The sequence below is a fragment of the Calypte anna genome, chromosome 18, assembly GCF_003957555.1.
Source record: "Calypte anna isolate BGI_N300 chromosome 18, bCalAnn1_v1.p, whole genome shotgun sequence".
Lineage (NCBI taxonomy): Eukaryota > Metazoa > Chordata > Aves > Apodiformes > Trochilidae > Calypte > Calypte anna.
The window spans coordinates 10372262-10398906 of record NC_044263.1 but is presented as its reverse complement, the minus strand read 5'-3'; the positions used below and the strand labels follow the sequence as shown (position 1 = coordinate 10398906).

Sequence of the window (26645 nt, the reverse complement as noted above, 5' to 3'; positions counted from 1 at the left end):
AATGATAAAGCAGAGTACTAAGTATAGGGTGACTTTACTATGAAAAAAAAAAAGTGTGCTGGGCAGGAGCTCCATGTGGTTACACCAGCACTTGTGAGAGCATCCCAAGCCAGTCCCCTGCTCTCATTGCAGCAGCAGCCTGCTCATGGATCCATCAGGAAAGCTCTGACTTAAGGAGTTTACTCTTTACTTTGATTTCTTGACTTAGGAACCTGTCCCAGTCTTGATGAGAAAATCTGTAATTTTTAGCATAAACATATTAGCAGTTTGCACCCATTTCATCTTGTAAAAAGCAAACCTGGCTCCTAAACAGCTTTTTGTCTTTCTAAATGTACTGCTATGGGGTGAAGCACCATCACTTTCTCCCATTTCACCCTCAGACCATGTATCACTCACTTCCTTGCCAGGCAGGCTCTTCCTGCAGCTCTTGACTGCACCGACTCCAGCTCACACCATGCTTTCTTCATCAGAATTGTCTCTGCTCCCCTGGTCAGCCTTGAGTACCTTGTTGAATGATATTAATGTTTCTTTCCTGAGATTGCTTTTATCTGAGCTCAAGTGTTAGATGAAAACTTAACACTCCCATGTCAAGCACTCTTTGTATTTCACAGGAGTGCTGTGTGTTCTTCTCTCATATCTCTTGTTGTGTTGGGGATTTTAGATTAATAGTTAACAGGAAATAAATGTCATAAGTATAGTAATGCACTAAATCTTTAATTGGAGGAGTCTCTTTTTGTTGTTTTTTTTTCAAATGTTGGCACTTGGAACTTTGGAAGAAATCCAGGTGAAGTTCCTGCCTTCCTCTTAATTGTGCTATTTTATTGTTTTTTTTCTGTTCTTAGTAGCATAATTTAGGATTGGATTGCCATCCATAGACACTGGATACCATTTGGAATCTACATGCTTTTGCACAATGGCTAAAATAATTGTGAGTTTAACTGTTTCTTATGTCAGTGCAGTGCATGTGGCCTGAGTGTGTGTTGCAGTAACTCTGGGTATCTCCTGTTTATCTGCAGTCAGGTCCAAACACACACTGTGTATTGACACCCAGTGTCCTTTCTCACAGTGATGCTTTGCCTGCTTTTGTTTCTGCCCCACTCAGCTGCTTTCCCTTCAGATTAGGGCAAGCTTTCTGATAAGGATATGTACAGCCCTGCAACCCAGGCAGCTTTGTAGGGAAAATACTCTTATCTGAGAACTCCCATGGCTGGCATACCTGTTACAAAGTGATTGCTCACTGCAGAAGTTTGGGGTTTTTTCCTTCAGTGGTTGTGGGGATGGTTGGAGAGTGATGGTGAGTGCTGTGTGTTGGGTGGGACAACCTCCATTTGACTTTCTTGGCCATACCCAGGGGGGCAAATCACCCACCCTACTGCTGAGAGGTGCTGTTGTTTGTGCTTTACTGCCCATGGTGACTGACACAGACCTTAACTTTCTCTTGAGATAACTTAATTAATCTCTTCTGAGCTGGCATTGAGAAGTGTTTGCTGTCAGGAGAGCTGGGATGAGAAATGGCTGGTTTGAAAAGCTCAGCTTTTAAAGGGGGCATTTGTAGGGCAGGTTCCTGCACCTCCTCTATCTGCTGCTTTAAATTTTAGTGTCTTGCTCTTCTGCTGCTAAGGGTGAGCATGTGGAGGGGGCAACAAACTCAGGGTGCAGAGCTTGCTTTCCAGAGCTTGGATCTTTTCAACTACTAAATACTGCTTGGACTAGCAGGCTGTTTTCTAGAAACATTTAGGAGCAGTCTTAAAAGCCTGCTGTGTGGCTCCTGGTTTTATCTCCTTGGTGCTTAAAGAATCATGTTGATGTGATGATGACAGCAATTCCACCACCCCAGGAGCTGGAGAGTCCCTGATAGTTGTTCTGGAAAGCAGCCTAAGAAATCTTTGTGAAATGCTGTTTGTTCTGCTTGGTGCTGCTAACTCACCTACAGTTCACTTTGGATTGCTTGCTTCTGGTCTACAGTGCTGGCAATGCTTGAATGAAGGCTTAAAACAAAAGACCAAGGATTTTAGACACAGGATGACATTCACAGCATCATTGCCCAACCTGTATGTGCTACTGAGCACCAAATTCTTGGGTATTTGCTAGCTTAGCTCTTAGCTGGTTCCTGCTGTGTTCTGAGGGCATCAGGTGAGTTACTGCTGCTGTAGTCAGAAGTTTGTTGTGGTATCAGGTCTTTTTTCATAGCTCTTTTTCATTTTTATACTTTTTGGCTGCTTCACAGGCCCGTAAGTGTCCATGTCCTTTTCTCCCCACTCATAATGTTTATCTTTGCTCTTTTCATTTTCCTCTGGGAGTTGTTACTCAGGGCAGTAGCAGGTTTGTTGCTCTTGCCAGCAGTCCCTACTCTGCTGTGGATGGTGGCAGAGCTGTCTGATGCTTTGTGCCCCTGGCTGGCAGGGCATCCACCCGTTTCCCCTCTTATTTTTCCAGTTTCATCATAAAAAAAATAAATTCCTGGATGTTCTCAAAATGGTTACTTAGCTATGACCTACTGGCCTGGGAGTGTTTGCTCTGAACTGAGGAGTGATGTTGAGCTGGGATTTCAGGTTTTCCTGCTAATGAATGCCAGAGGTATGGGAATTAAAAGGGCAAATTTTCCACTAAATCACTTTAGGATATTCACAGTGAAGCAGTGAGGATTATCTGGGTTCTGAAGAAGGGTAAGACAAAGGATGTTTATTGTGTTCCCTTGAGGAAGTGAGGCTCTGATAGGAATGTTGCAAGGTTAGTACCTGCTATATACATGACTAACACTGCTTAGCCTCACCCTTACATTGCCTTGGAGTTTCTTGTGCTTTCAGGAAGAGGCAGCACCTGTCACATTCAGCCATGCTGTGATTTAGCAAAGTGGCAAATCTCCATTAGAGACCAGGAAGAGGAAGAGCTTTTAATCAGAAATGACAACATGCAGTCTGTGATACTCAGCCAGGCCTCAAGTGATGGGTGAAATTACCCTTCCTGACACCCACCTTGCTGTACATAGCAATTTGAACTGGGGGTGGGTGCTACTGAAATGGCACTTGGGTGAAATCTGAGTGATGTGTTGAATACACATCTCTGAGCAGAGAGAGGCATTGTTTGGCTTCATCGGATGTACCAAAAGCTGCACATCTCTGCCAAGAGATGTTGTAATGGTGAGATAGCTATTTATCAGAGCTCCTCTTTGGAGTGTTTTGAAACTAATTTTCTTGACTCATCTTGGTGCTCATTCACAAAAGCTGCTGCTGCTGTTAAAATGTTGTAGATAGATATGCTTTTTTTTTTTTTTTTTTTTAACTTTCTTTTCCAGGGAAGTCTACACCTTCTCAGTTCCCTACTTTTGTGCACACCACAAGGCTGTTGGTTGTTTGGGTTGGGTTTTTTTCTCCCTTTTTTATGAAAAGAAGCATTGTCAAGTGCCCAGACAGTTGGTAACATCTAGCAATATGCTTTTTGGTGCAGTGTTTCAAGTGTCGTGACAATTCTCCTTTTACAAAGAGAATTTTGTCCTCTGAAGGAGTAAGCTATGGTGACTTCCACGTGCCATATCTGCAGTATTGCTCTGGCTCTGATGCTGACCTTTTCTGCAATAGGAAAGTTGGAGTTTGTCTTGAAGTGTTGCTTGAACTCGTGGAAGGGTCTGTGATTGGTGCAAAGTGCATTTGTCACCATCACTTTCCCCTTTTGGGATGGTGAGCTCTGCTCTTGGTAGCTCACTCCTGAGAGCAGCAGCTTCTTTTTAAGTTCCATCTTTTGTTTTAAAGCCACTGTATCAGAGCCAGTTTTGCTAGATGAAACAGAAGTGAAACTTCTGAATTAAGGGCTTTGACTTTTAAGCCAACTTCTGATGTTTGGGCCATTCCTGTTCAGAAGGTGCACAGCACTTAAGGGCTCTAACACTGAGGTGCTCAGAGGCTTCAGGTGGCTAAGTGGGGAACTGGGCTGGGGAATGCCTTTTTCCAGTAAATATTATTGCTTTATTAAGCAACCTGGTCTCTTTAACACCCAAAGCCTTTGGAAGTCATCTCTGCATTGTCCTGCTTGTGACTGTCAAGGAGGTTTAGTGCTGACACCTGTGGGTGATGGAATTGCAGTGACAACATAATCTTGGAAAGGTTCTGGATGGAACTATGGCAGAAGGCTCAAGCAGGGATGGATGGATGTGTGTCCCACACCACTGTTTAAATGATATTTAATAATTCCTGGGTTTGTGTTAGAACCTCTGCTTCACTTGTTGACCAGACAGAAAGCTAGGAAGAACTCTGAATTAGAGGCTGATCCAACATGTATGCTTTCTCTGTGGAAGATGCAAGTGTGGTAAGGATCTTGTTGGAGGCTCTCTCCTGAGGGCTGCAGATATAAGGGTGGCAAGAGGAGTTTCCTTAAAATCGTTTCACCAGAAATGTGGGGTTTGCCTCTTAGGCTAAAAATTCAGATTTCTTCCAGGGGAACTGCATGTCTGCTATTCAATTAAATTTACTAATTATTACAGTACTTAAACACAAACCATCCATTAACACAGCCCTTGCAGGCAGGGGATGGGTTAGGAGATGATTTTTGTTTCTGCTGGGACTCAGCCACAGTTTGTCATTGGTGATGAGGTGTGCAGCTGGGGAGAGACTTCTTTTTACATTTCAAGTTAAATATAAATGTTGGCTTAAGTTTCTGTAACAATTCAAGGTTAAACTTTGCTTCTAAGCAGGGTGTTCCACTGTGACCTCTTGATATTTTTAGGTTTTTGAGAAAAGTAACTGTATTTTGTTCTAAAGTCTGAACTGAAGTTTTACAAAAGTAAAGAGCTCAGTTTACAGCATGGTTAGCATGTTAGTGGCCCTTGAGGATGTCATCCAACAGGCTCCAGAAACCCTTCTGTGTGGATTTCCAGGGAGACTGGTTATTTATCATTGTGCAGAGTGGGAGCTCTGTGGGCAGGCAGCCCCTCATGCTTCTCCTACTTCTTCCAACTGTTAGATTCCAGGTTAGAAGTCCCTAGTTCATGGCTTTGTACTCCCAGGTTAGTTTGGCTGAGATTGGAAAATAAAACACTTCTAAAACTGAGGGAACTGATCTCTCCTTAGCTTGGTCTGTTTGGGGTGATGTGAACAAATGGTGGGATATTGTTCCCCTGCAGCTTTCCTCCAGTGCTGATCTCACAGCTGTTTAATGCTCAGACCTCTTTCTGTGCAACACAGTCCTTGGCACTTTGTGACAGCTTGTTGTGTGCACATTCCCTCTGCATCTCCTGATCTTACCTGCTGAGTGTGTACCAGGCAGGAGTTGTTTTTACTGCTGTCAGTGTTGAGCTTGCAGTGCTGGGTGTATCCTGTTCTGCATCAACAAAAGTAGAGGCACCAGGGATCCTGACTGCTGGGGGTGATGGAGAGGGCAAAAAAAATGATGTGGATTAGCTTGTGAAAGCTGTTTGGGTTGTTGGTTTGTTTTTTTTTTTAAAGAAATCTCTAAAATTGATACAGGATTGAACATTGTAAATCTGATTTTTTTTTTTCTGGGTCTGCATTAGTTAGAGGGAAGAGGCTGTGTCTTGGAAGCAGTTTTAAATGATTTGTGTCAACATTGGAGAACCTTTTGGGAAGCAAGAATAAGGTGTAATCTTTACATGTGAATTGCTGCTCCCTCTTTATTTTGCAGCTGGTGAGTCTGGGTGGCTGTACATTCTCTTTCCTGATGGCTCATAAGCTTATTTCCTGTGGAGACAAGGGTTAAGGTTGTTGATTGCCCCAAAACTTCTCCTTTTCTCTTCAAACCTGATCTTGGAGACAACCCCTTGCACAACAAGGTAGAGCAGCTGGCCAGGCTTGTTGGGGCAAGAGGAGGCTTTGGTGTTCATCAATCCCTGTTGTCTCTGGAGTGGAGGGTGCCCATCAGATGGAGCTGCAGACACTGCCTGGGCTTATTTAACTTGAAGGCTTCTTTACCACTCTCCTGGAGCTTCTGTAAGCTGTGTGTTATCTGAAGAGACATGAGGCTGCTCCAGCCATCCCTGCTGAGCCCTGAAAAAAATGCTGGAGCTGATTAAACAGGCACATTCCCTCTGGAGATGGGACTCCTTTGAGTAAAGGAATGTAGGTCATGGTTAAGTATATAAAATGAAGAAAGGACTCCATGGTAATGGCAGCATTTCACCTAGGTAGTCCAGGGAAGTCCAACAGAAAACCTGTTCTTACATCTGTGCTATTTAATATGACTCATTAAGCAAACCTAATTAAGTAGCAGCTTCAACCCTACTGAATGCCATGGCATATGTGATCCTTGAGGCTCCAGGGCTGGCATCCTGACCAGGACATCCTCCTGCCTGCTCTGTTTTCCCTGTCCAACTTTGTGTTCTTAGCCTTGGGTGCTCAAGGTGGGGGGAAAGAGGGAGAGCAGGGAGGTGTGAGGCACCATCAAGTACCTGATAGGATAAAGGTGATGTTGCAGGCATGACCTTCTGAGCCAGGCACATACCTGTGGGGTGATGAGAGAGGAATCCAGACAGCTGAATTAAGTGGGGTGGAAGGTGTCTGTGCAGGGGAGGGGGGGTTACTCTGTGCATGCTGCAGGAATCTGTTGGGAAGGCACATGTCCTGACACACAGCTCTCCTAATGTACACTGGGGAAGGGGTTTATAAAACAAACAAAAAAACCCCAAAAATCTGACAGAAGACAACAGATGCTTGTTGGCAGGGAGTCTGAGGCTGGTCTACTGGATTCTGTCACATCAGGTGCTTTCAGGATTTTTTAGTTTGTGGTAAGAAAACAAGGTGTTGTTTCCCAGTCATAGCAAACCTATCCCTTTTGTCACTTTTTCTGTACACTCTCACCTGCTTTTTAATCCTGACAGCAGCCCAAGTGTCTGACTGTACAGAGTGCATACCTTCAAATGGAGAAATGCTGTGGTGTTGGCTAATTACTGTCTGGTTTTTAATGGTGCACCATTTTTTCATATATATTTCATAGATTTTCCATATCTACCATGTCTCACCCTGGCACTAACTGCATGCTGTGGCTCTTCATATACATAGCTTGCAAAGCTGGGGAATCTTTTCAAGGGAAAAATCACTTGTAAGCATAGGAGCATCTTAGGAATGGCTGCTCTGCCTTGGTTTGAGTTGCTGCTGGAGGTTACATGTCCTTTCCAGGAGCCTGCCAGATCTGAGGAGTATACAGTGGCAATTAATGAGTAGTAATGAAATTTAAGGGAGTACCTGGTCTGTATGTCTAATTATGAACAACAGCCCAAGCCCTTACAATGCATCCTAAGGCTTCTCAACCCATGGACCCCTCCCAGACCACATCTGGGGCTCAGCACCTCAGAGCAGTTCTGTTCAGGGTCATGCTGGCATATTTAAGTTTGTGCCATGTGGCTTTTCAGTGACTCTGAAATCTGCTGTCCTGTTGTCACTTTCTGCATTTGTCCCCTGCTCAGGGGTCTGACCTCACCGTGGAGCTTTGGCAGTGCTGCTGGGAGGCAGAGTCCAGTTAAACCTCCCTGAGCAGGGATGAGGAGGAGGCAGAGCAGTGCTCCAACTGGCAGGGGAGCAGAGCTCTCTAAATCATCTTGCAAGGGGGTTTTTAAAGTGTTTGCAAACTTGCTCAGTGTTTCACTGGGGTTGTAATGGGCTGAAATCCCTCCATTATAACTGATGTCATGAAAGCAGAGAACTTTATGTATATGGCACACAACAAAGAATATGGCATTAAAGCAAAAATACACCCTTTCCTGCTCTGTATGTGCAGAGCAATATATCCTGAGAAAAGGTCATTTTAGGAAGTAGGCATCAAGTGAATTACAGTTCCAGGAAATATGAGGCTCTCTTTCAAGGATAACTGACTTGGTTTAAGAAGGTAAAATGTATTTTGCAGACAGGGCTATTGATTAGTTGTTCACCAGACTGTTTTTAATCCTTGGCGTGTAGATGTGAAGGCATCCAGATGTACAAAGCATGGATTTGGAGTAATGCCCCTGTAGGGACAGGGATCAGTGGCTTTGCAATTGATTAGCTGCATTATTTGTCCTTAATATGTTTTCTTCTTGGTTAGGATATTCTGAAGAGGCTTTAGAACAGGTACAGTGCAGGTTCAGTAGTGCTTTTGTGCTAGGAATCCAGGGATTTTCTGCTCTGAAGGGTGAGAGGGGAAAAACCTAAAAACCTCTCAGTGCCTGGCTGTGTTAGGAAGCAGAACTGCTGACTGCAGGCAAACACTGCTTTTTGTTCCTGCTGTCTGGAGTGAGCACTTACTCCTCAGCAGAGCTCCTTACATCCAACCAGGTTACACCTGAGAGGAGGCAGTGAAGATGAAAGACCTCATCTCAAAGCTTGGGCTGAGAGAGCAGGGCTTGAAGCAGGGCTGGGAGGGGTACAGGGAGAAAAAATGCATTTTATCAGAGCACAGTATTTGACAGAGCTGCCAAGTCAAACGTGACATCCCCCCATGCCATTTTAGCATCTTTTCTAATCAGATGTGTGTTGAAATACCTTAGAGGTGATGCTGCTGTCTGATGTTTGGTTTCTGTGCCTTTGTTAGAAGTGCTTACTTACACCAGGGGCTCAGAAACTTCTTTGAGCCATCTATATAGATGCTTTTTGGTTGCTCAGTTGCCAAGGAAAGGACAGGGGGAGGCAAGAGGATTCCCCAAGCCATAATCTTGAGTTATTGTGAAATGAAATGTGCTGCTGGGTGACAGAATGGATACCTGAGGAGTGACGTGGAGAGGAGAACAGTGTTTCCATGCAGATGTTGGCTGTTCTGCTGGGTAAATGCTGTGCTGTCTTAGGCTGCTGGCACAAATCTGGAGAGTTAATGAGAAATGGTTGAGAATTCAGTCTAGGAAAACACCTGAAGGCAAAACGATGTCCTAATGTTGGATGATCATGTTGATGGGTTTTAAATACAACATTGAAAGCTTTGTGCTCTGCTTGAGATCATAAGGAAGAAAAAGTCAGTCAGGTAGAATTACCTGTGCAAGGGGGGTGAAACAGTGCTGCACTCCAGGAGTGTCAATCAAATCAGTCTCTGAAGGGCTTTCACACTTCTGTTCCCTGTTGCATCATTGCTGTCACGAGTCCCAGTGACATTTTCTCAGACTTATTGAAGGGAATTGAAGGTTGATTGCTTTTGTATTAAAGGATGCACAAACAGGATGCAGGGGATTAAACCTGCTCAGGCTGGGAGGGATTTTCATCTCCTGCCAGTGGTGAATTCACCTCTTGAATAAAGAGCCATGTAACTGTGCAGGGGTTGCAGAAATCCAGTCCTTAAATAACTGTGCTTGTGTAGCTGCTGTATGGATTCAGTAGGGGCTGTTCCTGCTTTTTGTAATGGCCAATACAGCATTCATGATTGGAGGGGGGAAGGATAATTGAAACTCTTTCAGTGAATAGAAAATGCAGCCCAGGTTTTTTGGGCAATGATGCAATTGTGCTGCATTGTCCCAGTAGCATTCACACACTCTCTTCTGCAGTGTGAGCTGGGGGAGTGGCTTTGCTGCTGATCAGAAAGAAATGCATGCACAGGGTATGCACACTGTCCCTGAATTTGGGGGGGATTTTCTGTAGCATTCCAGAGGTTTCTTGAACTGGTTGTAAAGGCTTTGATATATATATATATATTGGTTTTTTTACAAATATCTGATTTAACTGTAGATACAGCTGATTCAGTGAGCATGTTATCTGAACAGAAAACCTTTGCAGAACAGTTGCAATTAGCAAATGTACCTCTGACAACAGTGCTTGAGAAGGGACTGGGTGACCCCAAGACCTCTGCCCCAGCTGTGTCCTGATGGGGAGGCACTGGTACTGCTTTCCATGTCAGCCAACTTTCAGAGCCTTTCCTGAATGCCCTTAATCACTAATTATGGAAATAGCCCCCCCCTCCAGCCTGAGCATCCAATATTTCCTTGCTAAGCTGACAAATTGACCCAGGTCTTGATCCCCTTTGAATTCTCTGCCCCTTCTCCTTGGGCTTCAGACAGCCTGGCTGCCTGGGCAGTGTTCCCCATGTGCAGCAGAGCACCAAGGCACTGATTGCAGTGTGGTTGGGAGTGTGTTCTGCCTGTGAGATCAACCAAGGATGATTTCTCCAGGGGGATGCTCTCATTTCTGAGCAGGATGAGACTCAGAGAAGCTCCAAGAGAGGGGTCAGCCCCGTGTTCTTGCTACCCAGGACTGACTTGGGAGGGTAGCATGACACAGCATTTGCTGTGCTTTCAGCTCCAGGTCTTTATACATTGCTTTTCAGTGTTATTTTGTCTCCTGTAGGAAATTCTGTGCTTGATTAAATAATTCTGCTTAAATTTATTACACTTGCTACAGTTCCTGGACCTAGATGAGTCTTTTGGCTCTGTGGCCACGCTTTATCTCTGAGTACAAACATGGCTGAATGTAAGGAAATTTCCTCATTAAGGTAGGTCTGGAGTCAGTCCCCTAAAACAATTTGTCCTGTAGACTGGAATTGCTTTGGGTCTTGTATGTGAAGCAAAACTGGCAAACTAGGGATTTAAGGATAATAGGATAATATCTTCCCTCTCTTCTGGGAGAGAAAATTGCAGCAATTGTGAAACATTACTGTCTGTCTTTGGGGGAAGGGACTCCTGTGAGGGTGGCAGTGGAGGCTCTGAGTGAAAGCAAGGGAAAGAAGAGTGGGCTGTATTACACTAACCATCCTGTGTCAGCCTCCTACGTTCGGGTGTTGCATGGCTGACATCCTATCAAAGAGCTCTGCCTGTGTCCAGAATTTTAAGCAGCTTTATAAATAGTGTTGCTCAAATTGCTTGTGTGTGCAGAGACTGTGAACGACTGGGGTAGACCAAAATATTATTGGTTCCATTTTTGAACAAGTCCAAAAACTGGAGCAAGAAAGAATAGAAACCTAAAGCACAGAAACATCCAGGGGTTCTTTTCCTCTGCAATGCAAAGCTCACATCTGGGGGGTGGCTCTTACAGAGGCAGCATTGCTGCACATTGCAGCCTGTGAGACTCACAAAGATGAATATATGAATCTTGTTAGGGCATCTTAACCCATTTGTTCTCTCCTACTTGCCTGCTGTCTTAAAGCTGCTTTCAGGTTATGCTGTGTCTGAATAATTGTGAACAATTAGAAGCTAATTTAAATGGCTGGTTTGTATTCACAGCAGCAGCATATGAGCTAACCAGCTGGAAAGCAGACACGGTGATTTTCTGCTGATATGTCTCCCTCTTGTTGTTCCCTGGCAGTTTTTGCAAGGTGGATTTCTTGCTCATTATGAGCTCCTCCTGCATGCTGCTGACCTGATGGCAAGGGGAGAGGAGAGGTTTTGTTCCCTAGCACAGAGTTACCACCAACCTTGCAGAGTCCAGTTTTGTCTCAGCAGAAGAACCCTCCCTGCTTTACTCCATCAACAGACCAAAGGAATATTTCTCATGGATTCACTCATTATTCCTTCACTCACAGAAGCAGAAAGGTGCACGGCAGTCTCTGTGCCTAATGAGTGAATTGGTCAGCAATAGTCACACAGATTTCCTCACAGTATCTTTCTTTTATCTTCTGGAAAGGCAGATGGAGGTTTGAGCAGCCCCACTCTTTCCTCCAGGCCTGGCATCGTGCCCCAAATCCTGCTCAGAGTGGGAAGTGACTGATTCCTCCAGTGCTGGTCCTGTCCAGATGGCAACCCCAGTGCAAGCCAGCAAAAAGGTGGGAAACCTGTAGCATAATACCTGCCATCTCCCAAGGCAGCACTCAGTGGAATTCTTTTGCTTCAGGGAAATGAAAGAGCTGCTGGGCAGACTCTTTTTGCACATGAGCAGAAACACAGCTTAGTTGGCAAGCTAAAAACTGGCTGGTGGGAATCCCAGGAATCTCTAGGCTGGTGGCTGCAGTGGGGGCTTCAGCCCTGTCACAATGATTGGTGCTAGCAGCCAGGTGAGCTGCTTAGGAGAGCATCTTCTGGCAGCCAAGGGCATTTCACTTAGCTTGCTAGGTACTGCCAAAAAGATCAGCACAGCCATTACATCCATCCTGGGTGCTTAGCTGCTCACCAGGGTTTCCATAGCCATCCCCTTAGGTCCTGTTGGAACAGACCTGGGCTTGGGTGTCAGAGGTGCTGTGCTCCTCACAGCTCTGTTCTTGGTGGGGATTGCTGGCTCTGACCTGAGACTTTAGTGAGGGAGTGCTGAGACAGCCTGTCTGCAGGAGGTGTTGGTGGATTTCTGGGCAGAATGTTGTCTTATTTCTCTGCTCACTGCTCCCAACCATCTTCTCTGCAGTCTCATGTGATTTTTTTTCAGGTAACAGTGCCATCTGGTGCTGGAGCACTGCTCTTTATCAAGCTTTTCTCACACTCTTAGGCAGAGGTAAGAGGACAGTGTTGCTTTAATCAGCCATCTTACTGTAAGCAGATGGGAGGAGGGGTGTCCTGTACTGCTCTGTGCTCTTGGGACATTGCACCTGAGGGAGATCCTTTAAGTCTGTCTTCATTTGTCTATTAAGCAACTGAGATTCCCACAATGGCTGTACCCAGAAGCAAGAAGTATACATGCAGCAAGGAGTATAAACACTGAGAAGGGGGATTATAACCTTCACCAGAAACTGCTGCTAAAAATGCTCTGTTTAGATTAAATGCTGTAATTTGGGACATATTTCAGAGATTCCCCATATGGCTCTTAACTGGCTTACTGCTATGCTGACCAGTTAGTAAACCTTCCCCTACAAGATCTTCCCATGTTTTGTAGTTATATTTATGCAACTATATATATTTTTTTTTAAACTTCAGCCTTCCATATCTTTATGCTGGGCATCATTGTCACGTCCATTCTACCTGAATTATTTTTCAGATCTCCTCTGAGGTTTTGTAAACCTTTTTGTGCACACGCAGGGTTTGCTCTGTGTTCCCAGATAGGAAGACCTGGTTATTATTTGATGTGAGTTGAGCATACAGGATGTCAGCCTGTTTGAACAGCTCATTCAGCACCACTTGGTGACAAGGTTGAACTAAGTCCAAATTTTTTCTGTAATTCTTCCCAGGTTCACTGAAGATCATTTTTGCTTGCTGAGTCTAAAAAGCTCAGTAGGCTGTTGAGGTCCTTCCTCCCTTCAAGGCAGAGCTGGCACTTTAGGTACCAGGTTGTCTTTGCTGCTTTACCCCCTTCTTCAGGCATATAACCCAGGCTCCCACACCAAGGGGTTTCCACATCCCTTTTGTGGTGAGTGGTGGTGCTCAGCTTTTACACACATGGGGTAGAAATGTGAGACTGAGGGGGCTGGAAAGCTGGGAGTTGCTCCTGCTGGTTATGGGTAGGATTCACCTTTCAAAGAGTAACATGGATGTGTGCAGCTCTCCTTGTTCTACCTCCAAGATCCTCCTCTCTCCCAGCTTCCTGCCTCTTTTGGGAAATGCTCACAAAAATACTTCTTTGTCTTTAAATGATAATCCAATAACCTTCATATTGTCTTCTCTGCCTTCCCTTGAATTTGCTGCTTTGTACTTTGGTTTTGGAGAGGTGTTCACCAGGCCAGGGAATCTGTCTTGCAGTGTTTTCCAAAATGTCATGTGAAGTTGCAGAGCTACAGGAGTGATTTGTTGCCAGTGTAATAAATAATGCTTGACAGTCTTGGACAAGGGAAATCCAAGTAAATTATTTGCTTTTGCTAGGCAAAACATTTGCATTGCAGCCAGATTCCTCTACTCCAAAGCACAGCTTTTACCCACATTGTAATTAAGCTTTTGTTGCATCAAATGATTTGTTCAGACTTCTTAGCCAAGCCTCTCGGGGTCTTTATGCAAGAAGGCTCAGAGGTGATGTTTGCTGGGAGGCAGGGAAGATGCTGTGAGGGAAGGACCAGAACTGTGGTATGAAAGGAGGTTTGTACTTAGCATGGAAGGACATTCTGCCACCAAAGTAGTTTACTGAGGAAGAGGGAAAAAAAATACCCAAAGGGGATTGGTGAGAAATGCAGACAGAGACAAATCCATTGCGGATAGATGTGTAGATAGGGAAGGCTCAGGGAGCTTCAGCCTGAGGTTGGAAGGAGCTCAACTGAGTGGCACAACTTCAGATTTCTTTCTCTGTAATATGTCATAAATACAAATTAAAGAGCTGTCAGTTTGTCTTCCAAGAGCTGCAGGTCCCTGGGGGGGCTCACAGTGTTGGGAGATGATGAGAACTAATGACACAGCTGGATTTTGAAGCTGCCTGTGTAAGGAGCCTCCCCAGCCTGCTGGCTGTGTTTGAAGGGGAACAGTGCTGTGGAGCCATTGATTCAATTCTCATTTTTCAGCTTGCCTGACCTCCTGTGGGTGTTGTGAGGGCTTCCCTCCCCTGCTGCCTTCCAGCCAGTCACCCACAGGGTGTTTCCTAAATGACTTTTAGGAAGTAGCAGGTGCTGTCTCTGGCAGTCCAGTAACTGAATGGTGTGTAATTCAGTAAGAAATCATCTCCCTTTAGGACAGGGGTTTTTAAGCTGTTGTAGACTTCCAGCTGGTGGCAGGCCAGTTTATTTTAGAGCAGTGTGTGGTGGCTGGGGGCTGGAAGCTGCTGTGTTCATCCCTACCAGCAATGGGGTCTTGATGAGCTAAGTTAGGAAATCCTACTTGAGGTCATGCCTTTTGCTTGCTTTCTGGAGAAGTGCTCCTTCCACAGGGTGCTATTAAAGCCTCACTAGTTTGCTGGTATCAGGCACTACTTGGGGTAGGTTTAGTGGTGAATCTCAGTTTGTGGGGCAGTTGTGAGTGTGCTGCATGGCAGATGATGGGCAGATTCAGACTGGCTCATTGCATCCACAGAAGAATTGTAGTATCTTACCTGCTGACTGCCTGTGGGTAGGGCTGCATGTGATGCAAGGCTCTCTTGATTTCAGTTTAGCTTCTGTCAAGTCCTTTAAACCATTTACTGCAGCTTTGGGAAGTATTTTAACACCTCCCTGCCTCCCTCTGTTCTGTTCTTCCTGCAGCTCTCAAGCTGCCCCTGTGCAGAATGGTGTTTGGCACTGCCCACAGCAGCCTCATGAACAAACCTTTGGTCTCTTCTGCACCTTAATATAGGAAACCAAAATCTGCTCTGTCCTTACCCTGTTTTGACCAATCCTAACCTGGAACTGCATATTCCTGACTACTGAAGGTTTCTGAAAGTTAGTTTAATACAAGTGATGCTGAAACTTTTTTTTTAATCTCCTGGTGCAATTTCTAAGTAACTAAATACTTTCTTCTGTTGTAAGTGCCTTGAGATGAGAAGTGATATTATGAAAATGCAGAATGACAATAAATAGCAGAATGGCTAAAAGTATAAAAGCATCTCATGGCTTTGGTATGTGGGAGAGTGATCACCAACTCTTCCCTATAGTAGAAAGTTGAGAGCCACGTAATACTCTGCCCTCTTCCATGGGGCAGAAGTCTTAGACCTCGTCCCAGAAGGGCACAGTTGTTCTGTAAGTAATGTCAGAGTCTCCCCAGGCTCCTGTCTCAGTCAAACAGATGATGAATTTCTTTCTGGAAGAGCCACAGATTCCATGTGCTTGTCATGTGGGAGTAGTGAGGAGATGTCACGGGCAGAACTTCTGTGCCAATCAGTGGAAAAGATTTATTCTCATGGTTTTGCAGCTGCATCCCTCAGGGTTTGTTTTTAAACCCTCTGTATTGTCTAGCTCAGTGTTCAGCTCATCTGGGAAGCTGAATTTCAGTTCTCAGGAGTCTTAAGTTTCTAACAGTCTTCCTTCTACCCCCATCTCACATCTTCTTTCCCCATAAAACCCAGTGTGGTTGGAAACCTCCAGCTGGGAGAAGTGAAGCAGCACGTCCACTTCAGATGTTGCAGTGTGAACTAAATCTGAGCCCATGGGATTCTCTGCTTTTGCTGCTTTATCCTCTCTCCTCCTGCTTCTTAGATGGGTGGTGTGCAGTGCAATATGATCAATGTAACACGAGTCTTTTGAGGGCAGGGAACCTTTATATGGAACATGTTTTCCCAAGAGTAGGATGTGATGCCACTGGTAATGTGTTGCTACTGAAATGACAGTCAAAATATCTTTACCTCAGATCTTCTGGGTCTTGGGATTTCTGAACCTTTGTCATCTAACTCTGTGTATCCAGACTATATTTGGAGAGCTGACTTGCTATTTCTGACACCTCATTTGGATTTGAAAACTGCTCGTGTTGAGATGATTACTAGACTACAGTCTTTTAGCCAAAGTGAAGTTGGGTGTGTAATCAGACCTTTAAAAAAAAAAAAAAAAAAAAATTAAAAATTGGGGTTGCTGACTTAGGTTGCCTGTTGCCAGCTATGCAAAATCCACCTCCAGGAACACCCATCCCACAGCCACCCTGGGACCACGGCTGCTGTTGAGCCCTTCCAGGTCACAACTGGCCATAGCATCAGTTGTTATTATTTTGTTTTAGTGCCCAGGACTGGAGCTGGGGGTAGCCAGGAGCTGCTTTATGTAGTAAGGAAGTTTCCCCTTCAGCTCCAGTAAGATCCTTGCTGTGGTTCAGCTTCCAAACACGTGAGTGCTGTCTCTTCAGAACAAAAATCCTGCCATGGGGACTGCAGGACTTTGGCTGTTGGAGCTGGTGGCCTGGAGGGGTGTCCCAGGGAGAGGATTAATTTTTACCAAAACAGATTCAGACAGTTGACTTGCTGGGAACACTCTCCACTGCAATTTAAAATACCTTGATAGAGGTAATACTAAAAACCTCAATGTTAAACTTGGAGAGAAGTCAGATACCCAGTTCATCTCTCCTCCATCATGACACTTATCCATTGGCACAGAAAAGTGACATTTTCTGTATATAATAACTTGGCTTGACTTAAAAGAGACCACAGACTGGTAACACATCCAAGAAGCATTATTTGTGGTATTTCTCCTCATGCTTTCTTAGTCCCACTGAGAGAAGTCACCTCCCTATTACAAGACAGGCTTTACAAAATTGCAAGTAATTTTTTCTTTTTTACTTTTGTTTGTTTGCAAATGGAGGAGGAGAGCCTGGAAACAGTGGTTTAAGTGGGATCAGTTACACAAGATGGGTGATTATTTAACATACATAAATGGGAATTTAATTACTTTTTTTAAAAAGGGAACAGCACATGTGCCTTTTGTGTGAGGTGTTTGTAGGGTGTTGAGCCCCACTTGGCATCCAGGAGCTTGGGGCTTTCTGAGAGCATCTCTGGCAAACTGGTAATTCTCTTTCCTGGGGTTCTTACCAAGGCACATGGCTAGAAAAAACAACTTGTCATGTTAATAGTGACTTTCATTGAGGTAAATATAGCAACTGAGCTGTAAGGACCTTTTAAAAAGTGCTTCTCCAATACTGAGTTCCATCACTGAGGAGTGAGGGGGGTGACCTTTGGGTGATCACTGTGGATAGAACAGATGAGAGGAGAAACAACTGAACTGGTCTGTGTTCACCAGCAGCCATTCTGGCTTCCTCTGGTTGGGTTTCTTCTGGGTTTTGTCAGTCTCCTGTGCCATGACAGACTTCCTAAGTATTTATTGCTGGTGCTGGCATTCTGCCTACTACTTGGCTTGCTTATCCTAGCAACTGAGGCAGGTGGGTCTGGCACATGCTGGAAATAGTTGTGCTGCCTTGAAAAGAATCAAGAGATTTGAAAATAGGTTAAATGGAGTTCCCCTGCAGAGAAAGTTTCATGCCTTGCTTTGAGAAGAGTTTATGTGATTATATCTTTCAGAAAGGATCTCAAAATGAGAAAGCTCCTGATTTACAACTCGTGTGGTTTACCAGGGCTGACTAACATGCACGTCTTGCTGCTGCCAGGTAGCATCAGATCATCTTGTCAGTCCAGGTTCTTCAGATTCTGTTTGATACAGAATGGAGAGGTACAGCTCAGTGATATGTTGAAATGTAATGCATCAACTTAAACACCATGTGTCAGAGATTAAATTGCCCTGATTCATGTTGAAATGGAAGTATCATTATACACTCAGAGCTCTGCAGCAAGAGAACTCCAGTTAAAATACTCCAACTGCTGCTCAGCCACGAGTACTCACTGGAGTGTGAATGTTGCTACCTGGTTCTGGATGGGAAGAGGCTATCTATACAGTACTTGTTTAACAAAGAATTTTAGAAAGCTGTGTAAAAATGGAAATCCATCTATATACCCCAGTGGGATGTGAGAGGCAATGGAAAAACTTCCACAATCTGGAAATGGGCTGTGGGAGTTTTCAGGTTTTTCACTCTGGCAGAGTTTTGACTCCAGTTTGGTCTAAAAGCCTGTCTGGCTCCCTTCCCCCTTTACTTAAACACAAAATCAAGCAGATACTTTGGTTTGATTCTGGATCCCAGCCTTGGATTATAGATTTATGTCTAATTTAGCAAAGCAGGCCATGAGCCATGGGTTAGGATGAAATGCTGGCAGAGCACAGTGGGTGTTAGGCTGGGGGTTAACAGGGAAAAGCACCAAATGCAGCAGTAGTGGAGAGCTGGGTTCTGAAAATGAGACATGAACAAAGCCCAGTTCCTAATAGTGCTTCCCAAAACACGTGCTGTGGAATTAGTGTAGTTACAGGGCTCAAAGTGATGCAAATATGTTCTTGACCACTGAAATGCTGATAAGACCTCTCCCTGTTCAGCAGAAAAATCTTCATTGAGTTACAGTGAGGCTGAGCAGGCCTGAAATCAGAGTTCAGTCTTGTGGTCTCCCTGTGAGTATGCTTAGAACTTTATCCCTCTCGTGGCATTTTAGTGTCAGTGTATTCAGTGACAGCTGCACGTTGTAATTTGGAGTTGCTGCTAACACTTCCTGTGATATCCTGCAAATAGGCACTGAAACAGCTTGATGTGAAGGACATCACTTGGTTAACTGGAGATTCATCTAGTGATACCTCTCCTTACCTGTACTGACTCCTGGTGCCACAGCTGTGCCTGAACTGATGCAGAATATGTAAAGAACATGATCCAGCTGCATCTGGTGTTGCCAGCACTAGCTCTTTGCCAGCCAGTGCTTTAGCAGGAGCTGGAGTATGAGCATTCCTTTGACTTTATCCATTAATCTGTTGTGTTACCTGCCTGGACCTGGGGACTAGAGAGTGCAGCAACAGCCACTTATTTTCCTTTTTTTTGCCAAGGCAAGTGCTTGATGCAGTGAATCTGGTACCAGTTGCCCTCCCAGCTCAGTTTTCTCACTGTATAGCACCTTGCTCAAAGTGTTCTTGGCCAAACAGGATTTCCACAGGTACCTGGGGCTATCTTGAGTGAAAATCATTCAGGATGAGACATGGAACTGTGATGTGATGCACTTCTCCCTGTGTCTTCTGTCTTCTCTATTACACAGACTGGATTTGGGTAGGAAATGGTGCATGGCACAGATGGAGGAAGAGGAGAGGGAGACTTGAAGCAGTGAAGGAGTCAATGTCTGCATCCTTTTTGATGTTTCTGCTGACTTAGAGCAAAGTCATGGACAGAACTCTTGGTTGCTGTATCTGTATTTCAGATCCATCAACTGGATTTTGCTAATGTGCCACGGGGGTTAACTGTGTGTGGAATTGCCTCAGCATCCTCTGCTGGAAACCTCCTCAGTGCAGAGGATTGGGATACCATGCATTTGTAGTTTTCATGTTATTTCTGACTAAGTATCATCCAGGGCTGCTAAATTCAGTGTCTTTCTCTCTCTCTCCCCTTAGCTGAAGCTTGAAGATCGCTCTGTGGTCCCTCGAGATGTGGTCAGACATATGAGCTCCAGTGTAAGTGCTTTTTTCTTTGTTCCTTTTGGATTCTGATACTGCTGCATGGATTTCTAAGACTTGCCAAATTGCCTGAATGGAACTGAACAGTAATGCTTTGAGCATGTTCTATTTTTAGTGGGGTTGATAGACCTAGCTGCATCCTTTGAAAATGAAATGCTGATGAGGCTGCCTCTCCACTGTTGCATATCTGCAGAGGTCTCCTGAGCAAGCAAGCCTGATAATGTCAGGGAATGAGACAAGAAGCTCATCTGTCCTGCCCTCCTTTAAGTTTTAAATCAATCCATTCTGAGATGGGGGCAATGTGTACCTGTTCTCTCAGACCTAACAGAGAGGCTGGGAGGGAGGGAGGCAGATCCCATGACTGCTGCCTGCCTTTGGGTGTGCTGTAGTAGAGAATCTGGAGGAATATTTTCAGGGAGACCTCTCAGTCTGCAGTGAGCAGCATCCTATCCAATTCCTCCAAGAAATACAGCAAATCCCAACATTGCTGAAGCATCTGGCACAGCTTAGGTCAGTAGAAAGCAAGCTGGTTCTTAATCAGCAGCTTGTAATTATTACCTTTACTTTTCCTGGGTACTGTTTTAAGTCCTTGTCATTCTATTCTAGTTGTACAGCACTTGTCCTTACCAGAGATCTGTGGATTTGGTTTTTGTGTATGAAATGCTGGGAGCTTGGTTCAGGATGGATTATCAGATGAGATGTGGTCTCTCTAGGAGCTTAGCTGGGCTGGCAATTTCTCTCTGTTGCACACACCTAACCTATAACCCTGAGCCATATGGCCTGCCATGTGCATGCCTGGATCTTCTCTTGACTTGCTTCCAGCATTGTGGCTACCAAGGCTGGGATGAAGCAGGCAGCTGGCCACTGACTGCTGGTGAGGGATGGGAAAAGCCTTTCTCTGACCTGGGTGTGTTGGTTTCTTTGGTTTTGTTTTGGGTTTTGGTTTTTTTTAATTTTATTTTTACCAATTGAAAACAAAACCATCCATAAACCCACCCCTTTTTCACAGACTATTCCAAAGAGAAGAAAAGGGAGAAAAAAACCTTGAAGGGTAATTTGAAAAATGTTGGAACAAAATATTTTCTTAAGAAATGTAATTATTGTTTGAAATGCAAATGTGGAGTTAACATCTCTCACTAAAACTGCAGCTTTATGGAAGCATTTCAGTCTGAAACAATGAGCAACTCCCAAATGGAAATCTCAGCTGTTCAGAGTGTTGTACCTGGCACAGCTCTGTAGTTATATCTTCTCTCCAGCTCAGAGGGATGCTTTGAATCTTGCCTCTCAACTGTTTGTTCTCCAGTGCTTCTTGGAGTCATTTTAAGCTTTCAGGACAGCTAAGTTGTTCTCTTCTTGACAAACATGGATATGCTGCTTTTGTTTGCAATTTCCATACTCATTTGAGCAGAACTTGGCATCTCTGGCTTGCTGCACACGTATCAGGAGATAAGTTACCCAGCAGTTGTTTTGCACACTTGTTGTCTATTTGCATGTTTGTACACTGGCTTTTTCTTGGCCATTTATACTTGACCATTAACTTTGTTAACTGATGAAATAGTGAGGGTTTAACTCAGATTATTCTATTTGAAAGCACAGCACATCTGAACATGACTTACACTTCACCTTATTCTCAAGCATGTTTTAAATGTCAGTGCTAAATGAAACAAACCCCTTGTATCCCAAAGGAAACCTTCACTTGCTAATCAGATATATTCCAAAAATTACAAGAGCATTTAAAATAGAAAATCTGCAAGTGTCAGCCTGCCAAATTCAGGATGTGGGATGGCTGCCCTGCACCAGTTGGCTTGGCAAATGCACAATATGGAACTTATTCTGTATTCACCACACTCTGTCAGGACTTGTTTTTAACCTTGAGCAGGAAGGACTCAAAATTCTCTGTTCCTCAAGAGAAGAAAGCTGACTCAAATTCATGTGCTTCTCATCTACCACAGTGTGGGGAAAGACTGCTTCAGGGCTAATGCATAAAATGAGATCATTTTCTCTGAATGCAGTTGGGACTGGAAGTCTAATCCAGCTGGATGAGAAGCAGTGAAAGTGGCAGAGTTAATTTTTCAGGTGTTATGGTAATTTGGGGGAAGATGAGAAGTAGGTTTGTAATCTGTCAGGCACCTGGATTTTGCTGCTTCAAAGGGTGCTGGGTTCTGCTGTCCTTTTGAAATAAAGGAATGAGATGGTGGTGTAAAGGCTCCCCTTATCAGAAAAAGAGTTTTGAGAGAAACAGTAGAAAGATGGGAGGCAGAAGATGTGGGACTGCAGCCCATGCTTGCGGAGCTGCTTTGCTCTCAGATGGGAGTTTGCTGGTCTGCCTTGTCTCAGGTGGGGAAGGAAAACTGGTTTATCCATTCACTACTTAAATCCTCAGCATCTCCAGCAGGGTGTGTGCCATCAGGGTACCAGAAGAAGCAAGAGGAAAGTCTATGGAGTGCACTTAATTCTGGTCCTGATGGGTTCAAACCCCACTCCTTCTTAAGTCTCCTTTTCCTGTTCTGCTCTTGGGATTGACAGAACATTACTTTTGTTACAAAACTGTGAAATGTCAGCTCCTTTGGCCCTTCCTTGAACAGGGGCAGCTGACAAAGAGATGGGATGGTTGTGTTGGAGCAGGCTGGGGAAGAGCTGTGCTCTGCCTCTGAACCTGTCCTGGAAGACAAGAGTCAAGCTGGGACTGCATTGCTAAGTGCTGCTCCAACCTCAGTGATTCAGCAGAACCCCTCAGCCTGCAAATCTGCCCTGTCACAGGCTAATATTTCATGTGACAGTGAAATAAATAAACTCAGAATAAACAAAGGTTCAGTGGCAGGTAAGGAAGGAGAGCTGTGACTCAACAGCCCTGTGGCTTCTGGGGCTGCTCACAGCATTGATCTCTGCTTACTTAACAACCACAGCCAGGGCTCTGTGCTCACTCAAGCATTTTGTGACTGGAAGGAAAAGCAAGCTGACCTAAACCCAGTGTTCTTGCCCATGATTAAGAGGCACCCAGCTGGGGTGGCAGGCTTGTGGGCTGGTGGAGGCACTTTCTCCACAGGGAAGCTGTCACTTGGAGAATGGACAGGGGGGATTGGTTTTCCTCAGTCCCCCCAGGCCTGGTTTTATTACTTGTTATTATTTCACCATCAATAAAAGAAGGTATTTAGGCCCAGAGACGAGATGATCCACAGAAACTGCAGGTGTTGGATTGTATTGAGTCTCAGAGCTGCTGTCATGTTGGCTGCTGATAAAGGAAAAAATCTGAGAAATGCTCAGTGTAGGGTAAGAGAATTGTTTCTTGAGGGTTGTGGTTTTTTTCTGTTCTGACTACTAAGAAGTCAAAACACAGGGCCTGAACTGCAAAGCACAGGCAGAGGATGGATGGGGCATACTTGTTTTATTCAATCTGGAGGAAAAGCAGGGTGGGTGCCTGTGCTCTGCCCATCAGGAGCTGTGGGTTTGTTGAGCAGGTACCACTTCTGAGCAGCCCTTGCTCATCCTGCAGCTCGAATCCTGCTGGCAGCAGCTGTTGTGGGTCTGGTGGAGTTCTGGCAAACCCTTGTCAGGTGAGATTTACAGTACAGCTCTGCTGGGCTCTTTCCTGGCAGGCTGTGCAGGCTCAGCTGCTGTCTGTTGTGATGGAGCTCTGGTTGGGAAAGGCTCCCTGTGCTTCCCAGGCTTTCTAGAAAGAAACAGGAATGATCTGTGGAGCAGCTGGGGGAAGGAGCCCCTTCTGCTTTGGGCTCTGCCAGCCAAGCCCTCCTGGCCTTGCTTGGCACAGCACCCTGGACTCCTGGTGTCTGTAGAGTGGCTTTGCTCTAACTATCAGCTCTCAAGACAAGTTGAGCACCAGCAAACTCCTGAGCAAGCTCCCAAATGGGCTGCCCAGGGCTCTGAGTGAAAGCCTTGAATAAATATTTAATGTGGTCAAAAGAGCAGCATGTTTGTAAAGTGGACTGAGCAAACAAACCCACTTCTCACAGGGTGTGAGCCCTTCAAGTGTTGCAGTCAAGCCCTGCTGGAGCAGGGACTTTGATGTTTGAGGTAAGGAGAGCTTCAGAAATTGCTGATTCCATGGTGTTTGTCACACTGACCCTCAGTCAGCTTTTATAATGGACTTGTGGTCTTTAATAAATAAGAGTTTCCATTGTCCCAGCTGTCAGGAGGCCAGGGCAGCTGCCACATTTGACAGTGTTTGGGTTAGCAGCCCTTCCTTGCAGGTTTTGCCATATGTGTGAGCAGCATCCATATTGTGTGCTCCCTGCCAAACTATCCCCAGAAGGCTCCTGACAGCATGCCTTCTATTCCTGGGGACAAAAAAAAAAAAAAAAAAATTAAAACTTTGCTAAAAAGTGAGGGAGATAATGACAACCATCTCATAATTGGACCAACTGTAAATTATCTGGCTTGAAACCTTGAAATCTGATGAAGGGTGCCAGATATTTCTTTTTTTAGCATGGCAGTCAGTGAAGACCATTTTATAGGGTACTTCAAAATCAAGCTTTATGTGAAAAGTCATGGATAGCCTTAAAGGTTTGCCCTAGGGTGGATGATCAACCCCTGCTTTTGCTGGCTCAGGGCAATACCTGCAGGATGGTCCTGTGGTGTTGCAGAGACCTGGTCAGTTGAATAGACCAAGGAGCCAGGTAGACTTTAAAGCAAGTAAATGCATTAAAATATTTCTGCTTTTAAAATGCTTTTAAAAAACCACACTGCCATGGTGTACTCTTGTTTGCCCAGATGCTGGAGTCTCTGGGTTGATGCATTAGCAGCCACTGCAAATTTTAACAGGGAAGAAGATGCTGCAGTCCTTCCCAATGAACTCACCTTCTGAAATGCCCCTTCAGAACAAAGCCCTGAAGCATCAGAAGACTGAGACTTGTCCCTGCACTTCCCATCTACACACAAAGCACATGTGTGTGCATGTGGGACCTTCCCTGGGTGATAAACCCTGTTTCTCTTTTGTGTTTCCAGGACAGCCAATGTGGGACTGTAATTGATGTCAACATCGAGTGTGCTGTGAAGCTGGTAGGGACCAACTGCATCCTCTACCCTGTCAACAGCAAAGACCTGCAACATATCTGGGTGAGAACACTGCCAAAACACGTGGGAGCCAGGGCTTGGTGGTTTGGAGGGATGTTGCTATATTCCAAGCAACACATGCAAGGCAAGCATCCATCTTGTACAAGATGCATCTGCAGTTTGGTTTTATTTTAAGCTTACTGAAAGCATCCTCCCTGGGAGAAGCTGGTGCAGCATTGCCTCATCTCCCCATCTGTTCTGTGTTTCTTACCACAGTTCTGAGACCAAAGTGACTTGAAGGGCTAGGCTGACATTAAATTGGGTGAGAACTGCACTGAAATGGGCCCATGGGATGACTTGTATGAGGCAGCCCCATGGCAGTGGCACAGAGCTTTGGAGCTGCAGTATTGTTATATAAAAATGCTGAGAGGAGTCAAATAACTTTTTGTTGAGCTGGAACAGTCTGAAATGTACCTGGTTCTCCCTCGTGAGTGGGTGAGTGGTTTCCAGAGGCCAGATGAGAAAGGATTTCATCATTCTTCTGAGAAAAAGGTAATTTGGGAGTGAAGAATCAGGAGAGTCACAACCCTTCTCAAGAAACAGCTTGTGGAAAGACAGTGGGGTACAGACTTCTCTGCCTGGAACAGGCTCAGTAATAAGAATTAACATTGGCTGAAGACAAGTGCAAATTAACAACTTTTAAGATCTGAGGAAAAAAATCCCAGATGTTTGAGCAGTTTAACTGGGGAGTCCTGGCTACGTTCTGACTGCCAAGAAAATTCTTCACTGTATATTTATTCCACTTTACAGCAAGATATGCAGTTGCTGTCATAAATCCCTTTGAAGCTGCTATCTAGTCTGGATTGTCTGAGGACTGGTGTGTGATGACTTGAACTACAAGGGCTGATAAGGTTTCTTTCCTGTTTCCTTCATAGCCTTTCATGTATGGGGACTACATAGCCTATGACTGCTGGCTGGGCAAGGTCTATGATTTGAAGAACCAAGTCATCCTCAAGCTTTCCAATGGAGCCAGGTACTGCTTTCTTTTGGAAGACTGAGCCCCTTGGGTTTCACAGTTGTGACCTGTTTGGGGAGAACTAGGGCTGGGCTTCTCATCTGTGTACAGATAAATCATCTGCTTGCATTATCTTCAAACTAGAATAATTTACATCTTTCTCTCTGAAAATACCAAGATTCATTGGTCAGCCTGAAAGGTGCAGATCAGCCCTGCAGAACTAAAGGGTGTTGGCTTTTAAGCTGTGCTCCTCTGGAACAGTAGCTGTTTGTGATGGATTGCATATGCTAGACTTTTTCTCATTAGGAGTTCGTACCTTCACTGAGATGCACAGAGGGAAGATTCTTACCTTAAAATAAAAAACAACCAACCAAACAAAAACAAAGCCAACTGTGAAATTGTAGAAGCCTGCAGGCTGGTGGTTTTCATCAGAGATGAAAAAGCAGCCCAAGACTGAACAGCATGTTATTTCCAACTCCATTAGGTGTTTTTTCAATGATGCTGTAATCCAAAGTCAGATCTCTAGAGAGCTTTATGCAGACACATTGAAAGAAATATCTGGTTAACTTATTCTGTTGCTCTGCAAAGCCAGCAGCAGGATCTGAATTCTATCATTGTGCATGTCAGACAGTTACTTGAGAACTCAAACCATCTGAACTTGCTATGTTCACTCTGTTACTGAGGCCTGTCTTGCCCTACAAACTTTTTTATTGAAAAGGGAAGAACCAGTGGAGGACCAAGAGGCTCCTGGGCCTGGCAGCTGGGGGATGATCAATCTGTCTTGTACATTGAGTGCTGACATTGATGTTTAAAAAAAAATAAATAAACAGAACCAAACCCAAAACTCTGCAGCCAGCTCTGAGTCTTTCTAAGAGAAGTGAGTAATGTGAGAGCTGTAACAGATGACTGGTGGATGCATCTGTGATCTTGATTGTTTTAGCTTTTGGTTAACCCAGACTGAAAGGCT

General features: G+C 44.7%; 1 protein-coding gene across 1 annotated transcript in view; it reads left to right on the top strand.

Moving 5' to 3' along the window:
- UBE2O (ubiquitin conjugating enzyme E2 O) overlaps positions 1-26645 on the top strand; it is a 60155-nt gene that overhangs the window by 10167 nt on the left and 23343 nt on the right. Inside the window, exons 2-4 of the mRNA XM_030461631.1 lie at positions 19591-19650; positions 24616-24726; positions 25599-25696. Of these exons, the coding sequence (XP_030317491.1) occupies positions 19591-19650; positions 24616-24726; positions 25599-25696 (269 nt within the window). The remainder of the gene's footprint in view (positions 1-19590; positions 19651-24615; positions 24727-25598; positions 25697-26645) is intronic.